Genomic DNA, 23,739 nt, shown 5'->3' on the forward strand with positions numbered 1-23,739 from the left:
TCACACTGACTCAGCTGAGCTGGAGGCAAACAGCGGTGGGATTATAGTAAATTGGATGGAGGCAAGCACAGCCTGCTTTCCAAATATGCAAGAAGGTACTGCAGCTCATCCAAACAAGCTGCCACAGTCCTATTGGTCCCCATCTTCTGGCTGAACACAGAGATGGCACAGAGGGACAGCAGCTTGGGGATACCAAAGGGACACATCTCACCAAGGTGGCATTGGAGAGAAAAGCTCTCTGCTCCTCAACAGAAAGAAGCCACCGTTTCTGTCACTGCTGCTGTGTGGTGACTTAGGGCAGCTGAGATTTCAGCGAGGTTCCCAAGGAAGGATTTTGATAACCCATATGGGCAAATATCTTAATTTATGTGGGGGGTATGTCAGCAGTCAGGCCCTCTGATTATTTCCTTTCACCAATTGCAGTGACCTTGAGCTAATCTGGTTTGAACTTTGGACAGTTTGCACTCATCCAGGCCTTGGCCATGCCTTGTCATGGGGAGACCTTCAGCCTTTGTTAGTGGCTGGAGGAAAAAGAGGCCTAAAGCTGGACTGCCGGACTGTGCAAACACATCAGCTATAACCCCCCATTAAATGAACGTGGCATGGTGACTAAGAAAGATGACAGCAAGGAGCCCTGTGGCAATACACCGAGCACTCCCACTGGGGAGAAAAGCACTTAACACAGCCCCTGCAATCTCTCAGAAAGGAAGAAATAGCATATAGAATCACAGAATCATGGCATCATTTTGGTTGGAAGAGACCCTCAAGATCATTGAGTTCAACTGTTAATGTAACACTGGCACTAAACCATGTCCCTAAAAACCTCATCTACATGTCTCTTAAACACCTCCAGGGATGGTGACTCAACCACTTCCCTGGGCAGCCTGTATTAGTGCCTGATAACCCTTTTTGTGAAGATTTTTTTTCCTAATATCTAATCTAAACCCAGCCTGGTACAACTTAAGGCCATTTCCTCTTGTCCTATCACTTGCTACTTGGGAGAAGAGACCAACCCCCTCCATGTTGCAACCTCCTTTCAGGTAGTTGTAGACAGTGATAAGGTCTCCCCTCAGCCTCCTTTTCTCCAGGCTGAACAGCCCCAGGTCCCTCAGCTGCTCCTCATCAGACTTGTGCTCCAGGCCCCTCACCAGCTTCACTGCCCTTCTCTGAACAATCTCCAACAATTCAATGTCTTTAACAATGTCTTACGCATAAGATAAGGCTGGAGACATTTTCCAGGCCCTGCACAACCCCTGTGCCTGTAAGGATGTGTTATTAATACAAAGTGAAAAAGAACTGATAAGATTTACCATTTTTCACTACTGTGTCAAACTCTTAGCTCTTCGATATTTTAGTTTCCAGCATCCTTCAGCCCTTCTGACTTGGTGCCAGGACAGCCGTAACACAGTAGGCCAGCACAACATCCCGGCACTGCCTTCCGACACTACATAAATCTGTGTTTGGGACAGATCCTCACCCACTTCAAGAGTCCTTTGCACCACTCTGGCACCAGAAAGGGGCCATAGGAATACATTTCATGCACACCACTTTTTGAGACTTTTTTCTATTGCCAGAGTGATGCAAAGGCATCCCTGATTCAAGCCAGAATCTGGCCCTTTGCTTTATGTATTTAATGAATGAGTCTACTGGTTTGAATATCAAAGATAGCCAGAGGGTCAGTAACCAATTGAGCACCAAACGCTTCTTCCCCTGGCAGTCAGGAATCCATGTCCTTAGAAAGTGGAAACTGATTGTGTGTGTTAGCTTCCCAGCCACAGAAAAATATCTTAGAAAATAACTGTTTCCTGTCTTGACTAAGGAGACATTAATTTCAGTGGCATGTGCGGTAATGTTCATTCAGGACTGCCCACAGGTGGTCAATTACTCCTCTGCCTGTCTAGAAGAAGCGTGTTTATTCCTCATAATAAAAAGTATTAGTACAATACAGAGTTTATTGCTCAATTAGGAAAGTGACATGCAAAGAGTTACAGCCTCTTGCAGAGAATTCAGACAGAAACAAATTTTTGCAGCTGAAGGAAATATCACACTCCTTCCCATCAGACACACAAAAACTACAGAATGTAAGAGGCAACTGATAGGTATTTTCAGACCCATATTTAACCAGCTTGTACAAACAAATACTGTATTGTATATTAAAGCTCTACATTAGAATTGTGTTCCTTTATTTAAAACATTTTTAATTGATCATTGAGGCACTGATCAAAAAAATAAGCACAGAATTGAATGTTGGTCCTGAGCATAAACAAAGCTGCATTGAGAAGAATTTGAGAACACAACACACATGCCCACTTTGTGAGATCTACACTCACTGCTCTGCTTGTTTTATTTACTATGCATTGCCTGGGCAGTCAAACAAATTGTTCTTAAATACCTGAAGGTAAACCTAGGAGCCTGTTTTCTCCTACTGTGTTGCATAATAATTTACAATAAATGAACATCTCTGCAAATACTAAGGATGCTGTTGTTAGCAATTTGGACTATAACACAACATCAAATAATATATATCGCTTTGCACCTCTTAATATTTTAATCTCAATCTCACACCACATGCGAAAGTAATTAGATAAGAGCATCCCTATTTCAAAGCTGGAGATCAGTCAACTAAACACAAAGTCAGCAGATACCTAACTTCAAGTATACAACCAGTCCCTCTGCTTGAAATGAACAGCTCTACATGTAAGCTTAGACACATGCAGAAATATGCAGCTCAAAATATGATTGGGGGTGTCAAAAATGTAGGTGTCATATGGAAGGTATTTTTCTAGTCAATGGACAGATATAGGCACATTTACAGGTGATTTAACTAATCCTAAATCAGCACCTAATCATTTTGAATAAATCACACTCTGCAAGTGCTTGCCTTGCTCTGTTAACTCTCAGTGGGACCCAGAGAGAGTCCAGCCCCAATGTGAAATACTGAGATGCTACAACTAGGCATTTGAACCAAACTGTGTCCTAAAGCAAAGGGTGCTGTGGAACCAGGAAGAAACACGACACAGGTGAAAACCAGAGTGAAATGTGGGCCCAGCTGTAGCTCAGATTGAAACACCCATTGCCTCACTGTGAGCGCAACCAAAAACAACATCTGACCACCTGAATCCCACAGGAGTGTTATCCTGTGCGATATCTAGCACAAGGAGACATGCACAGTCCTTAAAAAGAGGACCAACCTCCGGCATGATGAAGATTCCACTGAAGTTGTTATCAATTAGTTGGGTGCAAGACATACAGGATGGAAATAAGTTGGATTACTATGAGCAAAACAGACCCTGCTTGTAAAGAGCTGCTGTGCTCAAGATACTGCTGCATGTCAATCTGCATGTACACCCACCTGAAAGACCCCAGTCTGCAAAGGAAAACATGCACAAGAAAGCTTCATGTAGGGAAACAGACACTTCTTCCCAGAGAGAGAGGCAACAGCACATCAAAATCACACTGTGCAAGACAACATTTATAAAAATGCTGACAGATATCATCCCCCATTTGACTTATGGAGCCATCAAAAGCTCACTTCCACAGAGCATTTTTGGACCCTTTAGTTGACTAAATCACCAATTTAGAATCTGTCAGACTTCATTATGCAGATTAAGAGTCTCTCCTTGGTTTCATTTGTTATGCATTAATAAGAGAGCATCAGTGACTGTATCCTCTCGCACAACAAAAGCCTTTGTGCCATTACATAGTAAATTTTGTTCTTTCTAGCATTCAAAAAAAAACCCCAACACAACAGCAACGTGGCTTAGTTGCTACGCAAAGACTTAGAGCCACTGCATAGGGATCAGTTCCAGAGTTTGGTTTACTTCAAACCAAGCCAGCCAAATTATGCCTGGATGTAATCTGATGAGGTTTTCCTTCTTGTCTCTTTCTCTTGCCTGCAGGTGAAGAGTGTGCTCAGTCCAGACCAGCCCTGGGATCCCCACAACCTTGTGCGATCCCGATGCGTGTTTACTGCCTTCCAGCTCGATGCCTGGTACAGTTAAAATACTCAGTATCAACTGGCAGATTTATTATGAATGCTGGTAGGGATCTTTTTTCTCTCTCATTGACTAGATGTGACTCAAAAAGTTAATGGTAATTGCTCTCATCTTCATTTAGCAATGAGAGAGAGAGAGAGAGAGAGAAATGGGAGCAATTTGCAGATCTGAGAACAGGTCATTACAGGTGTGTTATATTAGTGTATTCATGAGCCCCCTGGGACAGCCATGCTGCGATATCCAATAACTTTCTTAATGTGTAATTACACACCATTGGACTATAATTGATTAATTGAAAAGAGAATGTAGGCAGATGCTAGGCCAAGGCTGCTTCTGCTCATTAAATGAGTACGTCCTTGCTTCTTTTTAATAAGTTAAGTGAACTACTCAAAAGCAATTAAGTGAGAACTGAAATTCATTAAATTTTAAGTAATTATTGGTATTAACTTCTATAATAAAATGGAGGATTTATATTTTGGGTTTTTTTTCCAATCCCAAAAGCAATATAATACATGTCACTGCCGAGATGTAAAAATGGTGTCTGCTACAGACAGCAGTGAGTAGTGAGATATGTACTCCTTGCACACAGATTTTCTTCAGTGTGCCTTCAGGTAACGGCGTGACACTGATCTGCCTCCTTGGGATGTCATTCCTGGAAGCCCTGTACAGTCCTAGAGATTCCCAAAGAGTGGGGGCCACAAGATCGATATCTCAGAGCACCCCCAAGCCTCCCTGCAGTCCAGCTGAATTGTGGCCAGGCTCTTCTCAACCCTCCTTCCCACAGGCTGGATCTTAACCCTGAGAAATAAAAAGCAGATGGGCTCCTGATTTTCAAAATCCTTCTCTCTTACCACTGTATGCTGGCTCTTTAAGGATGTCAAAGCCATATCACTTCAAACTCTCTTCCTTTTGAATGGGGAGGACAACATGCGCAGCAAGATGAGGCAGAAGCCAACTGCACCATTACAGAAAGTCACACTGGTCTACGTAGGCATCTTTTCAGACCTGACAAACACATTGTCATTAACATCCTGCCTGAGTGAAAGCCAGGGCCAGAGGTGCAGAAGGACCCGAGCACCCGGGGACTAAAGCCAGCTCTCTGGCCTGACCCTAGTGCTCCAGGCACGGCCGTGGCGAGATGCGGTGTGAGGGATGGCTCCTCCCGGGCAGCTGTCAGGATGCCCCACACAATACTTCCCCCGGCCCCTGCTGAGTCATCTGCATCTCCTGCACAGACCCCAAGGAGAAAATATTTATAGCTCTAGGTGATGGCTTCGGAAATTTTATTTCCAATTTATGTGGGAGGAAATCCGATGAATTTTATTTCACTGTACTTCACTTCCTTTGGAACAAGGCATATCTTTATCCTTTAACGTTCCATAAAAACTGTCTGAATTTTATTTAAATGGGTTATGAATGCCAGTTTCATAAAGCAAAGCCACAATTCACAACTGGTTTTCTTTCCAAGGGATACAAATCTGGTTGTGGGTTTTTACTTTGGTTCATTGTTTTTTGTTTGTTTGTTTGTTTCTTCCCAGTTTTACAGAGGTTTGGGGGGCAAGGGAATGGCTGACTATTATTTTCAAGCTTTTTTACTTTAAAATTTATTGACATCGTTATTAAAAAGTAGGCTGCTGTAGAGGTTTAAACCCTGCTAGCAATCACAACCATGACAGCTGCTCACTCACTCACCCCCTACACCCTCAAATAGAGGAGATAAAAGGGAAGGGAGAAACTTGTGGATTGAGATAAAAACAGTCCAATAAAATAACAAGATAATACTAACATACCGCTTTTACTACACATAAAATGGAAAACAGAATATAAAACAAAAGATACTCAGTGCAATTCCTCACGGACCCTGTCTGCACCAAGCAGCCAGTCCCAGGCAGCAGCACCTGGTCCCAAACAGCCGATCCTGGGGCAAGAGAGAAAAAGGCACAGAAACCCAGAGGCCTCTGCAAAACGGCAGGATGGCAAAAAGCTGAAATAAAGAAAATCCTGAACAGAACTCAACCGAAACAGACCAGAAATTCTGGTTCTGGTCTCTCCAGCCGCAAAACCTGACTCTCGTTAAATATGAAGAATGACGCTAATGGCATAGAATACCCTTATTGATCAGCCTGGATGTCAGTCAAGGTCTGCCCCATCTATGCCCCCCTTCCCAGCTGCCTCACACCTGTGGGCAAAGAGCTCAGAAAGACCTTGGCTCCCAGATAACAACTGCGATAACAGTAAGGCCTAACATTCTCTTTATTCCAGCTCAAAAACATTAGAAAGTTACTTGGAGAAAAACATTAATTCTGTTCTGGGTGTTATCTTCTTGTTCACAAACTAAATTCAAACAACGACCACGCTAGCTGTGAAAAATTTTACACCTGCATGAAGAAAATTAACTCGCTTTCAGTCAAACCAGCACAACTGCTAAAAATGCATTTTCAGCTAACATTTTCTTAACTTTTTACTTGTTTAAATTGCCAGTCAATAAAAAAATTGGTATTTTATTTTAAATCATTTTTGGAAAAGCAATTTTTCAATGAGAACATATTTAAAAATATTTGAAAATTATAACTTCAGTAAACGCATCAAATGAGGAAAGCAAAGACTGAAAATAGAGTAATACAATGCAGCATTGCAGTGAGGAGAATAAGGTTGGAGAAATTATTCAGAGGTCACTAGTAATTGCACATTTATTAATAAAAATGTTAATGCTTGTTCTGGGGAAGAAGATGACAGAATTGGAGCTGTAATGGAATTTTAATTATTTTCCTTTTTAACAAATGCATTTTGCTTCTCTTTTGAAATAATAACAATGATGTTAAAAACTAGAAAACATGCCTCCTTCTGAGGACAGGCAGGCTTGCGTTCACAAAGTGTCAACTCTCACATCCTAAAACAATGCTCATGTATTGGTATGGAGGAAAATGCTAAACTAGAGATACCAGGGTGAAGCTCCTTGCTACTTCTAGCATACCTGAGGCAGGAGCTGTGAGAAAGGGGATATGACTCGCTCGCGGCTGAGGGAAGCCAAACACCTACCATTGGTAGCTGTGGTCTTCGCCAAATCTGCCCTATTCTCATTGCCTGTCTTCCCGTGCTGCCCACCTCTCTCACTGCCACACCTTTTATTCCATCTCTTCAGCTCACTGAATTGTCTCTCTCAATTTGGTTCACTGGAGCAAAAAGCCGGGGATTATGTAGAATTACTGGGGGTACCAGCCTGCTTGTGTGGGAAGCCGCATCCCTGGCCATGGGGGAGCTTCATTCCTTTAATCCCCATCTCCTTCCCTTCCTTCTCCCTGCTCCGCACAATCCTGGGGATTTTATATGTGTCACTGGGAACTGGTAGAGACTTACCCTCCTTGATGCTCTCACGAGTTAATGGCACCCTCCTGCCCACCTCTGCAGGAGGAGAGCGGGGAATCCCTCACCCTCCCCCATGCTGTAGGTCATGGTCACTTGCTAATTCCAAGTATAAAAAGAGAGAGGTTCGGGTCTTATTTCCAGTGGAGGCACTCTCTCAGACTTGCTGTGACAGGGCTGTATTTTCTGTAAGTTCCTACAGCTGGTTTCTGATTGCAGCCTTCAGTTTAAATATTATTCATAAAGATCATGTTTGCTACGCTTCAAATTAGCTGTTAGCAGGCCTATAGCGAATTTTGGTCAGAGAGGGGGAAGACATCTTGAAGCAGTCGCTTGCCCTTTCTTGTCTACAGAATACAAGGTGTCACTCAGCACACTGAAGGCTAACGAGAGAGATTCTATTGATTTTACTGGGCTTTGGATCAGAGATTGTGGAGTTGTAAATAATGGTGTGAGTCAAGAAAAACAAAACATATTTTGTTAGCAGGATGGTGGTGCAGGACGGGAGAAGGGGAATGGAAGGCCTGAAAGACCAAGGAAATGTCTCCAGACCCCCAAGAATGTCTGTTGCAGCCCCAGAAATAGGACCCAAATCCTCCAGGTCTAGCCCGTGCTGCCATAAAGCAACTAACAGCCTTCACTTCTATTATGGACAGAAAAACATGTAATTAAAAAAGCAGGGCAAGAGGGACACAGCCCGTGCACCGGGCAAGACAGTGGAGGAATTTGTTCTAAACCAGTAAATAGATATGTGTAGACAGGCACAGAGCCTATCGCTTCCTGGGGACAGCGTATCGCAGGGCGGCTGGCAGGCTGCAGCTCTGTCTTTGATCTGGCATTATTGTTAGGGAAGTTCATTATCCTGGCCCGATGTCTATCAGGGGACAGCCACCAAGGCAGCCAGAGCCTCGTGGATGCCTACCTAAGAGCAGACCCTGCAGGAAGGCAGCAGGCAGGCAGGGCTGGCCAGAGAGGGGTGTCGGGGCTCCCCTCTTCTCCTGGGGCTGCAAATCTGCACCTGGGTTGAGCACTGCCTTTTTTCAAGTGCATTCACCCCATGTCCATAGACTTCAACAGTCTTTAGGAGTGTGGGCAAGATGAACACCACACAGCCCTTCGTTCAGCCTGGCAGCAATTAAGGACCAACTTTACAATAATTTTGCCTGGTTTGTTGCCCTTGCTTGAAAAGAAACAGAACAGAAGGTTTTTTCGGTGGGGTTTTGGGGACGTTCTTTAAATATGCTGCTATAACTCACGAACAATTTCGTTTCTGAAAATGAAACGTTACAGGCGATTAGCCTACAATATGACCTAAGACTCACTGTTATTTCAGTCACAAGAAAGGTTGAATTTCTTGTGGCCAAGATTACTGAGGTTTTAAGAACATCAGTATCAATTCACTGCTACAATTTGCTTTTCTCAATATTTTTGTTCCAGAGCCATAACTGCCATTGTGACAGCTCTCTGTGCCTGATCCAAAGTCCCTGAAACCAACAGCGGTCTCTCCGTTGGCTGTTATGGGCTTTGCATGGCCATTTGCTCAAATCACTGCATCCACCACAGTGCAGCTGATGGAGCAGTATCAGTTGCTCTCAGACTGTGGTGGCAAACTGAGCAATACACTGATGAAATCTATTGGTAAACCACCAAAAAATAGCACCAGTGGTGAGGCACAGCAAACAGCAAGTGATGCTGAAACAGTGGTGAGCACCTCTTGGCAGACCTGGATACCAGTAGCTCTACGACCTGGAGCTTGATAAGGTGTCACAGCACTTCTCCCTCTCTCCCCTCCCACCTCTCCAGTGTAGTGGAATCACCTCCTGACCCCGAGGTCATTGCTTTAAAATCGAGATGTGTTCCTGCATCCCTCAGAGCTGCTGGGCAGCAGTCCCGCTCCAGCTTTCTGGGCCAGGATGGAAGAAGAGCTCTCGCTCTCCTTCTGCCAGTTTGCACCTAATAGGGTGAAGGAAGAGCCAGGGAGGGCTACAGCGGGGAAGAGCTTTTGTTTTTTCTCTCCTCTCTGCTAGAAATAAGGAGGCAACATGGGAGACAGAAAGGGGGGGAAAGGCAAGACAGGGGATGAGCAAAGCTATCTTCCCCTTTATGAGGGCACAGTGGTTAGAAACGGACTGATGGGTATTTCATTTTAATGCTGAAGCACTAATAGGGACTGGCTTTGCTTGACACTGAGGCACCTTAAAAAAAAAGAATCCTAACCTCACTTTCTGAAACCAAAAATCTCATGGCCTCCAAAAGTTACGAATATGCCTATTTACATTTAACTTGACTATGACTACAAAAACCTACTGGCCTCATATGATCTCAAACATTCTCATCACTTTTTAAAATCAGTCTTGTAGGTATGAAATCCTTCCCACATTGCAGTACCACCCCTGTTGCCCTGTCTGGATGCCCCACATGGGCCACGCTCCCTGACCCTGCCTCTCATGCTGGAACAGCAGAGCAAAGCGATACGACTTCAAGCAAAGCATCAGCTGTGGCTCTGACTCCTCAGCCTTGTCTCGGCCTCCCCAAAGGCTTTTCTTTGTAGAACATTTTGTATTTCATGTTTCAGGTGTAGATGTGTTTTCAGAGCCTTTTCTGCCTCTTTTTGTACATGATTAAAGATAACTGGCCATAGGTGAGTTTGCATTAAATCCAATAACAAGCATGCTTTATTTTGTGTCTTCTGTATAACAGCTTCCAAGCACCAGGACTACCTTATAATTCATCGCATACTGGAATCAAGAATTTATCCTCCCAGAGCAGAACTACTAGGAACTACTAGACTTTTTGATTTCAAAGAGAAAAAGATCATAATTTTGCTGCAGGAAAACCGTGGATCACAGCTGGGTGTGGGACTGGAAATGAATTTTTTTTTCAGGGTGTTTATGTTTTGTTTGGTTATTCGCTTGCTTTACATATAATCCCATAGCGGTGGGTGGTACTCAGATCATCTCCATAAACAAATGAACTGGAAAGCAACCTGGCGTTTAATTTCCTTAACCCATCAAACCCTCCTTTGCTCATACAGCAGCACGCCAATCTGAAACATTGACTTAATATTCTGGGTAACTGGGGGAGGGGGAGCAAGGACAAACCGTTGGGTTTTCTTTCCTACTTTTGTTAAAAGGCATCCAAGCATGGCTCTTCCTACCCTGACTAACCTGGGTAGGTGCCAGATGGATTTTTCCTTTCTCTAGGCAATGGCTCAGGAATTTCAGCTGGCTAGGGCCAGGGCTGTGGGCTTTTCTCTGGCCTTTTCACTCTAGCCTGCCCTTTCTCAGCAGTTAATCCCATCTCTCTCCCCAAATCCACTATTAGTTGGACTGTACTGCTCCTTCACAATCAGCTTCCAGAGGACTAAATTCTACCTTTTTCTTCTGGAAACAAAGAGATGTGCCTGAAAGAAAAGCTTCCAGCCACTCACAGAATAAGAAATTAAAATCCTGAGGCGGTGCCTATGGGAGAAGAGAGGACGGCTAGCCAACACAGCATGCTGGCCCGGCTCTTTAAAAATAAATTTGTTTTATGTAGTTCCCAGTATTTATCATGGGTAACTTAAAACATGATGCTCAAAAATACTGAAAAGTTTACAATGAAAATTTTATGTCCTCATTGACTAGAGCGTCTTAACCTCTCTGTTTTCTACAACGAACGGCATGACACGCAACAATCTCTGGACTTAATGTGGGAAATGAATACTCCAACCTAATCCCGTAACTGCACAACGTCTTTCTATACCAACCAAAATCTTCCATTGTCACTGCTTTTCTTAACATGCAGAACTACCGCAAGCACTCAGGGGTTTCTTTTGCCTAAATTGTAGCTCTTTCTTCCTCCTATTTCCTACCAAGGTGTCTCCCTCTCAAAAAAACCCAACAATTAAATAGCTGAGTTGTACCTCGCTACCTAAATTATCTCTTCTTCTGAGGAGTAAGCAATGAAAAAGCATACCATTTGCAATAGTCTGTGTTACTATGCTTTCAATTGTCTCCAAGCACCGAGGAGTTAAAGCTTGCCGTGTGCACCTGTGACCTGGCACGCAGACCCAGCAGCAGCACCCCGGCCCCGGCAACCCAGCCGGCAGCCCCTTCCCAGCACCAGCACTTCCCAAACACAGGAGCCTGCGCTTGCCTGAACAAACCCTGCTGGAAAATGGCAGCTGAACCCTAAAGCACTGAAAGCACTTCTGAGCCAAAGCCTCCAATTTCACCTGACAGGCTTTTACAGTACTCTTAACCGTACTGCGAAAACTCCAAGGATTTCCTGATTCTCAAAAGCATAAACAAGTTTCAGTTTCTCTTTCATTTAAAAAAATCCCAGCTTTTCACTCAGCCAGCATCTGACTTGCACTGTTAGACTCTGGGTAAGTTTTTACCATTGGGAAAATATTTTTTTAGAGGAAGCAGCTGTCGCCACTCCTTTCTTTCATATTTTTTCCCCCTTTTTCCCTCCCAAGGAAACAATTCCTAGCACAAATGTAGGAATACTAACTAGCCTTTAGGAGAAAGATGCTGTCGTTAAGACCAGTTCCTGTGAAATTCGCTTTACTCTCCAGAACATTTTAATATGGTATTGTTCCCCAAAATAGTAAAAATATAGAAGGAAAACCACTACCTCTCTGTGAAACACAGCATCTTTGACAAATAACACTAGGCCCCGCACCACCAAAGCCTAGCTTCAACATCATATTTCCACTGAAAGTTCCTACAATTTATCTTCAAAGACAGCAGAAGTACATATTAATTATTTGTCTGCTTTTGTTTTCACATACAAATTGAGTACAGATTACATCCCTGCCAGTTTTGTTTCCAATAGCATAGGAAAAATAAAACTATGACAAATTACTTTTATTACTTCCTTAAACAAGAACTGAAACTTGTCCAAAAAGCACATGAAAGACTAACTTGGATGACTTGAGCTTTTGCCAGATGCAGGGGTGATATAATAAACTAAAAACTTAAATGCATTAAATAGAGGAACAATTAACTGGGTATTAAAAGAATGCTTGATTCAAATAGCACAAAGAGGGTTAATTGGTTCATTGACTGCTTGCACTAAAAATAAAGCAGATTTTAAATCGAAATAATACATGACTTATTTTATACCGTGTTGTCTCCCAAGTCTAGCTGCACTCCTCCTACACCAAGAAACCCTATTGGCTTTGGGGGCATTTTGGTGTGCTGTGATGGTTCGTCAGGCCTGATTTGACTGGCCGCACAGTAATCAAGCATGGCCTTGAAGAAACAGTTTCACTTATTTGGCACAAGGATTGTGACTGCACTGGGGAACTGCTTTTCGTGTTGGTCTAGTTTCCTCCCCTTAGGATGTAACTCTGCTGCCCCTGAAACCAGCAGGAACTTTGCAAGGCGTTTAAGAGGAAGGAAGAACTTATGGTTTATGCCGCTTTTCGCTGGGGAGAATTATCCTGGGAACACACTGACCCTTCTGAGTGACACCTGTGGCTCTAAAAGGCGTTGTCATGACCTAACCAAGGGGTTGGCACAGCACAGGGGACACCTGGGGGTAGCTGACGCTATGAACCCACCGGTGCAGGTCAGGCTAAGGTGCTCTTGGGCAGGCGCAGGGACTGGCCACCACCCCCAGGGCTGCTGCCCTCTGGTCTGGGCTTCTCCAAACAACCACTTGAATCTGGGGACCACCTTTAGCACTGGTTTATATCGGCTCAACAGCTCGCCTTCGCTGGGTGTTGCACCTGGGAGACCAAGATCAGGATTTGGCCCTGCGTCCTCTACGGGGGAGGCAGACATGGGTTTTAATGCGGAGGAAACACAGCTCACTCGTCCACCGCCGCCCCCCTCTGCTAGAGTTATAAGGAGAAAAAAAGTGTTGTTGTTTCTGCAAATATTTCCATTTAGCCAAACGATACATTTTACTTAAGTGCGGCTGAGAAGAAAGGCGAATGTGAGGGAGAGATCTACCAATCCATCTAAAACTCCCTTTTCGAAAGCCGTGAGTGAATCTCTCTTAAACGTATTACAATTCATTCTCTGTTTACTTTAGGCAAACAGAAAAACTCATCGTGGAGCACTCATTTTCGCAAGCTAATCAAGAACATTAGGTCCCAACAGATTCATTTAATAGAAATATAATAGGCATTCCTGCTTGCTTTTAATCTTGCCTCGCTGCAAATGCTAAAATGAACAGCAAATTAACCCTGCCTTGGAACAGAGATTCTTTCACAGCTGATATAATCTCTCTTATGGCTTGTAAACACTCCCGGCTCCCTCTACGTGCTTTCCCGGCTTTCGCTCTTTCCCCGCAGCAGAGGAGAGGAGTGGAGAGGAGTGGAGTGGAGTGGAGTGGAGAGGAGTGGGGTGGAAAGGAGAGGAGAGGATGCTCCCGCCTGCATGCAGTGAGGAAGGGGAGGAACAGGCGAGCTCTGAAGGGAGTCCTGCGTGTCAGCAGAACGACACCAGAGAACACAGCAGAGTTAAAAGGTGGATGGGAGAGTGAGTTTTGGGGCATCTCAGGGGATGGGGGGGTGGGGCTTTTCGTGCATCACCAGCCGCTCCCTGTGTGGCTCTCCCTGATTTACCGTGTGAGACAAGGTAGTACAAGGCCATTCACGTGCTGTTACCAAGTATAAGAGATTTTTCAAGCAATCTGAGATCTTAAATTGTTCACGGATAGCAGAACTAGCATCAGAACAGGAAAAAATAAAAACCACTATCATATTTCATAATGTATGTCATAATGAACAAAAGCCTTTCAAAAAAAAAAAAAGGTTTCACTGTGCTAAAGTAACAATCTAGACTTGTTGTAAGTATGTTATTCTTACAAGTAGTTCGCAGTTATTCTTGAAGGCAAGTCTTGGAGTTTCCTTAGCATAGTGCTGCTGGGGAAAATTTTCAGCATGTCCATCTTCATCTCTAGCCTGAAGGAAAATATAATGGCCTATTTAGGGACTTACAAATAATGGAAGGAAAAAAAAAATAGCTAAAAGCATAACAGCTCAGATCATTAAAACAGATGGGAATCCCAAAATACAACATTATTTAAACGTTTGTTTAAATACGCAGTACACCTTTTAGATATGAGAACTTGGGATGTTGTTTTCTTACATAGCTTAGGTTGAACATGCAAATTCATTGCATTGCAAATAATTATAACAACAAAAGACAAACCCAAAATGAAATATTTGAGCTGGAAACTGTGAGTAACTCAGGGTTTCAATTTTCTCCATTGCATTTTTCAGGATTACATTACATATGTACTCATTTAAACTTTTTGACATGCTTAAGCAATCCCTGCATAATGTATTTTCAGTTTAACAGCAAGGCCAAAAAAATAAATACGTTTTCATAGTCATCATTTACATGTAATACTATTATAGATAAATGGATTCCCCCTCCATGTTTAAGTGAAGCTTTGAAAGGAGCAATCATCTAGTGAGAACAATGATCCTTCAGTCAAATGCGGTCAAAATATTTAATGACAAAGATGCATTAAAAGTTACTGGTTATTTAGAACTACACTGTTAATTAAGAAAACCGAAGTTTAAATGGAGACATTACCAGAGCCCATTAGCAATCCTGCTTGCATATAGTATTCTTCCCTTCTCATCTACAGCATTTTCTGCTTTTGAGTTAAAGCAAAAGGGAGAAGCAGGTGAAAGGAGGAGTGTCAGCAATACACTCATTACACTGTTCATTTGGGTGACACTTGCACTCCGTTCCGCTCCATCTCATCTGATCCCTGACTGTTCGCTCTCTCCCTCTCGCAGCCTCCCGAAATTCACAGCTGAGCTGTCTCCCTCACATATGGCTTGCATATAATTATGCACATTCCATTTTACACTGCATTAAAATGATGAGCTCCTGGCTCCCTGCCAACCTATTTAAATCAGCCCCTGCCCAAAAGAAGCTGGGGAGAGGAGGAAGGGCAGAGGGTGGGGGGGAGGGCGAAAGTGGGGGCGAGGGGAGCGGGTGGAGGCGACAGGGTGAGGATCAGGTAGCCCCACTCCCTGTCCCTCCATCCGCCCCATGTCCCCTCCCCAGGGCGGGGGGGTCCAGGGTGTGCTCAATGCACACACATCTCAGCGTGTTGTAGCCCCTCACGGCGTGAGCTGCCTGTCGTCGTGTGACACACTCCCGCCACCCAGGCTTTTTCAGCATTGGCATTTATGAAATATATTTACACCCTGTAGGCTCTACGGGTTGTTTGCCTTCCAATAGGCTTCTGCCCCTCCCTGGGGAGATGGGGTTGGGAAAGGGGAGCCACGGGTTAACAGCATCAAGGATTTTTAGAAAAATGTGAAGGGGTTGCACCTCATGGAAAGCCCGTTGAGTCCAGCAAGCCTCTGCTTCTTTGCCATAGGGCATGAGCAAACTCTGCCCAACAGAAAATATCATTTTTCAAAGTGCAAGGTTTGTCCAAAGTATGTTTAGAGTAGTACCTACGCTGACGATTATTACAAGAAGCGGGAAGTGGGAAATGAGTTTATTCCGTATGTTTCCTAGCAGTTTATATGTATTTTCTTTCACTGCTCTCAATAGTTGCAGGGTAGAAAATGTTTAAAATTCTTCCTTCAAACCACAAGGAAGAGGCAGAGCATTCCTGAGCACCTGAAATCACTTTTATATTGACAAAGGTTTAAATGTATTCTTCTAACTATTAGTTTGAAACTGAAACCTTTTTCATGCAATGAATCTACTCCCTATGCTGCGTGAATAAAAAGCCCAAATTTGATCATGTTTTGTAAAAAAAACTACCCCAATTCTCATTTTGAAAACAAACTTTGTCCTTTCTTCTCCTCTATGAAGGAATACAGGTGAGGAACTGAAGCTCTTGCAGGTCATCTAGGAGATAACTGGGGGACAAATGCCTTAAAAATGCCTTGTAAAAATAGAAGCTGACCTGCAGACCTGTCAGCTCAGGATCACAGGTGCCACCAGGATGCTCGGTGACAGAGAGCCAGTGAGATGTTGCATGGGGCACAGGTGTTATGTTGGACTCTGAATGCTATCAGTGCCCCCAGACCCCTGAAATTGTATCTTGGCTCTATTCTAGACTTTGTGCACGTGATGGCTGGCACATTGTAACCTGCCAGTGACCCTCTGGTACATTATCTCGGTGCACGCACACACCTTGTAAAATGAAATGGATATCAGGGTGTTTGTAGCGCATATGTCAAAATATAGATACAAACCCCATCGACCTTGACCCACGTACCAAAATTGCCAGTTACACAAAGGTTACTCACCCCTGCTGACGGCAACATGTCCCCCCTCCTACTGATACAAATCTTATTTTATTTATTTTTGGATGTCACCAAAAATTCCTGTCTCAAAAAACAGTTTAGCTATATCCTGCTATCATTTACTCAGGCGGCAAAAGTAAACTTAGCTTAGCTAGCTGCTTTCCATTGTAAAAAATACCTATTCTTAGCAGCCAGGGCTATTTCCCCAGCTACTTTACGTGAATTCATTACTACCATCTTCCACTTGTAAATAATTTGCAGAAGGAAATGCTCTTACAATGTTCAGCACGGTTCTAAGTGTACTAAAAGAGTGGCTCAGAGCTTATCTTGCCATGGTAATATTTTGATATGCCTGTATCTACACTGACTCACTCTCAATTGCTGCTGCACACCAGTAAGCGACAGCCTCAGCTCCCCAGCACCTCAACCTCATTCACAGCATCTGCAGCTTCTCCATCAGGCCTGGCTGCCATGGGATGCATTTTGCCTGCTATTGTTTAAAACGAAGCAAGTGAAAGAAGACCCAAGCCAAACCTGCGATCTCTGATTTTTTAAAATACTTTAAACTGCTAAAATGGTTACAGAAATGCTTGCATCAAAAAACGTATGTCCGAAACGCTAGATGCAATTGATTGCATACATGCAATATACGGTACAACTGCTCTCAAAGCACATTTTGTTCCAAGACAAAAAAAGCTTCAGCTCGTGTTCCGAGGCCTGGGACCATCAGTGAGCACTGCTAGTTTTATCAGCGCAAAACTGCTGCAACTTCACTGTGGCAGCTCCTCTCGTGGGATTTACTGAATCTCCTAATTCAACAGCCTCTCCTGGCAGGCAGCCGCCTTCCCGTCAGCTGCATGGACTCTGAGAGGGAAACCTGCCCATGGGACGCTGGGCTGGACACTCGACAAAACTGGGCAGAAGACAGCACGTTACCCAAGGAGCAGTGCTGGCGAGGAAGATGTAGTGAGGAAACTGCAGACAACTTGGGGGAGCTGGCTTGGTTGTAAGGTCAGCCTGATGATGGGCTGCACGGGAAATCGTGGCCTTTAATTGCAGGGTAGATATCAGGAAGCCCTTCTTAATGATAGGTACAGCAAAGCACTGGAGCAGATTGCCTAAGGAGACTGTCAAAGCCCCATCACTGGAGTTTTTTAGGAGCAGATTAGGCAAACATCTGTCAGAAATGACATGCACAGAGCAGCTCCTGACGTGGGGACACTGGATGTATGAGAACACCTCCCTTCTCAGGTCCCTTTCCTTTCTGCTTTCTACCACTGAGCTTTGAAGGAAAATGGCACAAGGGTAAGGAAAAAAAAAATTAAAGGATAGAAAACAGTATCTGAAAGGACCTCTCTGAAAATAGCACAGCATTTGATGTTCAGAGATATGTGTACTCATTAATAAGTGCATGATGACAACTATCTTTGGCTACACAAACTGTGCTGTCTATTCATAAGCCAGCCAGCCTATATTTGTGAAAGATGCCAATAGTTTGGAAACAGACTATATATTAAGTCAAGATTCCTTTTTTTAACAAGACGGAGGAAGAACAATCTACAGCAGAATTTCCTCCTCTCTGAAGTACATGGATATTTGTTTCTCCTTATTCTCAGAGAAAAATTATCTTGATCCAGACAGAGGATTCCTTAGCTTCAGTCTAAGTCCTTTTATGCATCTTTAGCCTTGGGAGAGGAAATCTGTGCTTACATTTTAATATTAAGGACAGGATCTTATGACAGTGTAAGTCACAAGGCAGGTTGAACAGCATAATTGATTAAGATGGAACTTGTTAATGCAAAGCTTCCACTAAAATGGGACAGTGCATTTGCAATGAAATCTTATGGCTTGGTCTACAAAAGTTTAATGCCACTTAACTGAAAACACCTAACATCTATTTCCTAAGAGCGATGGCCACTTGAGCAGTGCAGAGCAGCAGAACATTAGCCTGCCTACTCAGGATAAAATTGCCACCTAATTTCCACAAATGTCCTTTAAAACAGATGAAACATAGGACCGTTACCCCAGTTAAACGCAGGCATTAGTTGAATGGCTCTGGTAGGACAAAAAAAAGCTGCAAGAAGTTGAACAGCGTTGCTATAGAAGCGCAGATAACTGTGACTCCCATCCCGTGGTGATGAACAGAGGAAGTTCACATCACCCTTAATACTCTTGTCCCCAAAGGCTGGCTGCAGATGGGAGCTGAAAGCCGTGGTTCCGTTTCCACCACAAAGGTTCTCTCTCCCTTCACTGAAACTCGAAGGAAATCCTCAGGGAGACCCTAATCCTTGAAATTCTAGTTCCTGTGCATTTCTGTTGTCCCAGATAATCAATTACCATGGTCTATACATTCACTGTACCAGCAACGGTAAAAATAGTACTAAACTTCCATCTGTTGAGTATATTCTTCCCAGAAAAATGAACATGCTTGCTGTGGGCTGGGGAAGCGGGGGAGCCTGATGTCAGGGTGCCAGGTTGTGGCTTTGCACTGGGAGCAGAGCAGGGCCAGGGATGATGGTCCGGAGAGGACAACCCTGGCTCAGCAACTGGGCAGTGATAGCGGTGAGCGAGCCCTCAGCTCAGGGAAAGTCTTCTCTCAGGGAAAGCTCCTACTAATGTTCCACAACAGGTTTGCTTTTCACAAGGTTGTCAGGATTTTCCTGATTTGCAGAGTGATGGAATAACCAATATTTATTAGCTTACTGCCTCTCTCGGCTGCACTCTATGCACTAATCCCTACAGTTGTAATATTTTGCCACTCTGAGCCTCTAAAATCTTCTCAAGCTTTTTGAAAAAGTCCCAGGTATTTTGAAACATGTCAGAACAATGTCTCGTAAAATCTCCCAAAACCCAGATCAGTGAAAATATAAGATCTAAAATCACACTGGGTGTTTATCGTCTCGTTATCACTTTCATCCCACTAAAAACGATGTTATCCTTTTGCCTGACCTTCTGTGACCACGCCAGGTTAGAGGTGGCCACCCTACCCAACGTTTCCCAGCCAGGGGTCTCTCTGCAGCAGTGGCTCTCTGTGCAGTTGGTGGTGGTATATGGAGAGCCTGCAAGTCACGTGCTACTAACTCCCCTTGTTTCCAGCTGCTAAAATGAATTTAAAGACAGCTAAAAATACATTAAATACTTTCCTAACGTTATTTTTCCATGTAAGCAACTGCTGTAGTCACCACAGGAATGTTATTTGATCGCCAACGGGAGGGGAAGTGGTCCACGAGACAATTTGTCTACTGGAGATGATCTATAAAGTTGAAAAGAAATTGGGAATATGTCCTCTTATAACTTCTTTATTAAGGATGCAGAAGAAAACCAGAAGGACTTTCGCTGACTTCTTTTGCTGATTCCTCTCCTCTCCCCACACATGCCACCCCAACACGCACATTAATACATGTACCAACACACAAGTGCACATTTCCTCACATTATTTAAGTTAGGAGTCAAGTTAAGTTAAGTTAGGAGTCAAGATCTTGCCTACGCTGGAAGAAGTCATTGGTGGACAGAAACCAGCAGAACAATATCAGCACGGCAAGCAAAACCTTGGGACTGTGCATGGCTCTTCCCGGGGCCTGAGCAGAGGGCGTTCCACTGGAGACAGGTTTGTGCCACTTTGTTGGCTGGGATCTATCCGCAGCCATCCTTGAAATCTCTCCCTGGCACTCAGCTGCTCCTGGCTTCTATACATTAAGAGCACAGCTGTGGAGTCCCTTTCACAGAGAGTGAAGTTATATGGTCACTGAGGAGGAGCAGAGATGTCCCTGCAAAGATGCAGTCCCTAAGTAGTGCTTGAGGTTCCATTCCCTGCAGGTATCCTCAGCAAGACAAGGGCTCCTATTGCTGGCACATCTCTTGGTAAGAGCTGTTTATGTGTTACTGTGATATGTCCATTATAGACAGTGATGAATCTAGACCCAAACTCTAGCCTTTGTTCAAATTTTAGCTGCTATTACAAATGTGAATACAAAATCTGAACGCAACACCACTAATGGCAAGACTGGACTAGAAAAGCAACTCGAGTCCACATGTTCAGGAGAAGGCTGGTGTGGAAATGCCTTCAGGAGCCAGCAGTCTGGCTAGTGTGATTAAAAGTGGAGAAAATACATCATTCAGAATATCCTGCAATCTTCTCCACTGTGCTGACAGAAGAAATACCCCCTTGACTTCAAAAATAAATAGTCGCCAGGTCGAACCTGCCATTCTAACCAAACCCAACCCACAACCCCTCATTGTCCCTTTCTGAACAGGTGTAAAACTCCTGGGAAACAGGCAGTTTTGCTGAGAAAAGCTGCCCCAGAAAAAATGCATTACAACAAAGAAGGAGAAGGTGCCAATCTGTGGAATGATAGGTCAGTGTTTCTGAAATTATCCTTGTCAAAGCAACTGAGGAATGTCACGTTCATTTTCTTGCATAACTGAAACACACAAAAAATCCAAACAAATGTGCCTGAAAATCTGATAAAAGGTTATTTATGGATCTTTTCTGGGTTTTGTTTTTCTTTTTTTTTTTTTTTTAATAATGCTTGTCTTCCACGGGCTATAGAACTGAACAGTCCAGCTTTATGTATTAAATTTTTCACTCAGAATTTCATGGTATAAAATTATCCAAACTCTATTATAATGTATGTAATATTGTAAGTGAATCAAAATGAAATACTAATAACAGTACTACCCTAGTGCCTGCTAAAATAATAACTTTCATCCTAATGCATTTAAAAGTCACTCAGAACTTACCCCTCCCTGCCCCGAAAAGGATTCAGCTTTCTGGATTCTACATACCTTTTCCTTCCCTTCCCCTAGTTTTGCTTTATATACTTTATGGAGGAACTCTAATTTCCTGCTGGACTTCTCATCCTTCCAGGCAAAATCAGGATTTTCTTTTTACACAGCTTGCAATGCTGTACCTTAATAGCCCTTTCTACCACAGTCATATTTGGAAAAATGGATTATCACCTTCAGTTTCACAATATATCCAGAAAGAGCAACTGAAGCAAAAATAGCGGTGTCTACAGCCCTGGACCACTCTTCTGGTTGTTATAGGAAGAGGAGTAGAAGGAGTGAGATGTTAAATGACTCACATTCGTGAGCAAGTGAAGATGGTCCAGCCCAGCCTCAATCCAGTTGCCTGAGCAGGGAACTGCCTTATGCTCTCAAATGAAAACTCCCCATTAAAGCTCATTTTCCCACTGCATTCCAGAATCATGCACCTTTTTCCTTCCTGTATCGGCTAATAACCAGGCAGTTTCTGCAGCTTTACTGGTTTCCGCAGGACTGCGCTACCCTTTCCCTGGCAGGTCACAGCACGGTGATATACGAGAAGTGTTCAGGTGGCTGCCTCAAAAGCTAATTTTTCAAACTGCACAAACCTTTACCCATATCATAAATTTTTAATAACCAGTTCTGAATTACCAAAGAATAAATATGATAACAAACACATCGCATTGAGATAATTTGAAATAAACTTTGTTTATTGCCCCTTTGAACGTTTCTTCGACAAGTCACAGCTGCGTGGGACCTTCATAAAAGTGAGCCTATCCTGCTAATCTCCCTTCTGATTCACAACAGGCCAGAACCAGAGACACTAATGGACTGTGCTTGACAGTTATTGCAACATATTCAATACACAGCCTAAAATACAGCTAGGAAAGAGATGAAAATATACTACAGACTTCCCAGCAGATTCCATTTTTGTAATGGGTACCTCACACCAGCATAGCTGATAAGCTTTCCCTCTCTTTTCGCATTCCCTGCTTATTACAATTTATGAGATAAATGCATTTTCCAAAGTATTCTGTGTGGGTCACTGTCAGGTAGCTCAAGTATCCCTTCTCACTGCTGCTGTTTCTACAAGGGTTCCCCAGCACAGATGAGAGTCCTGCGCAGGGCAAGCACACATTTCTAATCAGCCTGCCAGAGAAGCAGGGAGGCAGAAAAACAACACACAACATCAAGGGAAAAAGAAAAAAGAAAAAGAAATCCTCAAATGTTGGTTACGGTTAGCTAAGGCTCACAGACCAAACAAATCACAGTCCCTAATGAATTTGTTTCAATGCATCTGCTTATTTCAAGCTTCAGCATTGTAAATACCAGAGCAACAATGCGGATTTTCTCTGATTGCAGTGTCACATATATGATTTATCATCTTGACTCAGAGCATATTTTTTTAAAGCGATTGCAGGCTGGTTTAATGAACTCCTCTCCCACTGGCTTTTATAGACTAGCGATGATCAACATACCATTAAGATAAACCCCGCGCCCCATCCCTCCCCTCTCTGACAGCTTGCCTTATTTGCCTCACAACAGTCAATATCCAATTAAGAGGCAACGGATTTGATCGATACAGAAGGTAACAATAAGACTTAAACAGCTGGTAAATTCTACGCATACTCTTTTTCTTTAATTCCTGTCTTTGTGGTATACAAACAATTCTGCACTTCGAATAAATGCGGAGAAGGAAAAACAATAGTCAGGTCTAGTTGGTAAAGTTTCCCTCAAATGCACTACGTCTGCAAGCTACTCCGCAGCAATAAATGCTTAGCTCGGATCGATACAAGACAGGCAGGAACCTATTCTCTGTATCTCTGTGGCCTTTTAAAGGGTGAAAATAGAAATCTCTCCCTGCTTTGGTTATGAGCGACTTGTCACTTGGGCTATTCACACACCAAAATAGAAGGGCTGTAATATTATTAAAGCAATCATTTATGAGCTGGGTGAAGGGACGAGCGGTCTGGAAAGGGGGGCAAAACCCAACAGGAATGGAGTGTATGCAGGAGAATGGGCAAGGAGAAGGTGAAAAGAAAGGAGGGGAAGCTTTGATACAAATGACATCTTCTACAACCTTAATATCATCTCCCAGTCTTTCTGCCAGATGATGAATGTCTGCAATAAAAGGTGGGACAGTGGCAGTTACAAGCAGGACAAAGCAAAACCTGGCTGGTGGTGAGGAGCATTTGTTATAATTCCCGACAGCCCAGCTGGAGGTCAGGGACTGAGGTCACGATATCGCCACCGGCTTTGGTTCTAATATCAGACAGAGTACTTCTCCCTCGCCTCCTGACACCTTTATTTGAGGCCTTTATTCAAAGTTTTACTGTCAAAGATAGTTCACAGAGCAACAGGCTGATACAGTCCAAATGAGGTAGCCCTCTT

General features: G+C 43.5%; 1 protein-coding gene across 2 annotated transcripts in view; it reads right to left on the reverse strand.

Annotated features, from left to right (window-relative positions):
* Window positions 1-23,739, reverse strand: part of SOBP (sine oculis binding protein homolog) — a 117,730-nt gene that overhangs the window by 38,686 nt on the left and 55,305 nt on the right. Inside the window, exon 5 of one of the 2 annotated variants that reach the window (XM_082048725.1) lies at window positions 14,164-14,259. The exons of the other annotated variant lie outside the window; for it this stretch is intronic. Within the exon in view, the coding sequence (XP_081904851.1) occupies window positions 14,164-14,259 (96 nt within the window). The remainder of the gene's footprint in view (window positions 1-14,163; window positions 14,260-23,739) is intronic. 2 annotated transcript variants of the gene reach the window in all.

The sequence above is a fragment of the Streptopelia decaocto genome, assembly GCF_964273445.1.
Source record: "Streptopelia decaocto genome assembly, chromosome: 3".
In the NCBI taxonomy this organism is placed as follows: domain Eukaryota; kingdom Metazoa; phylum Chordata; class Aves; order Columbiformes; family Columbidae; genus Streptopelia; species Streptopelia decaocto.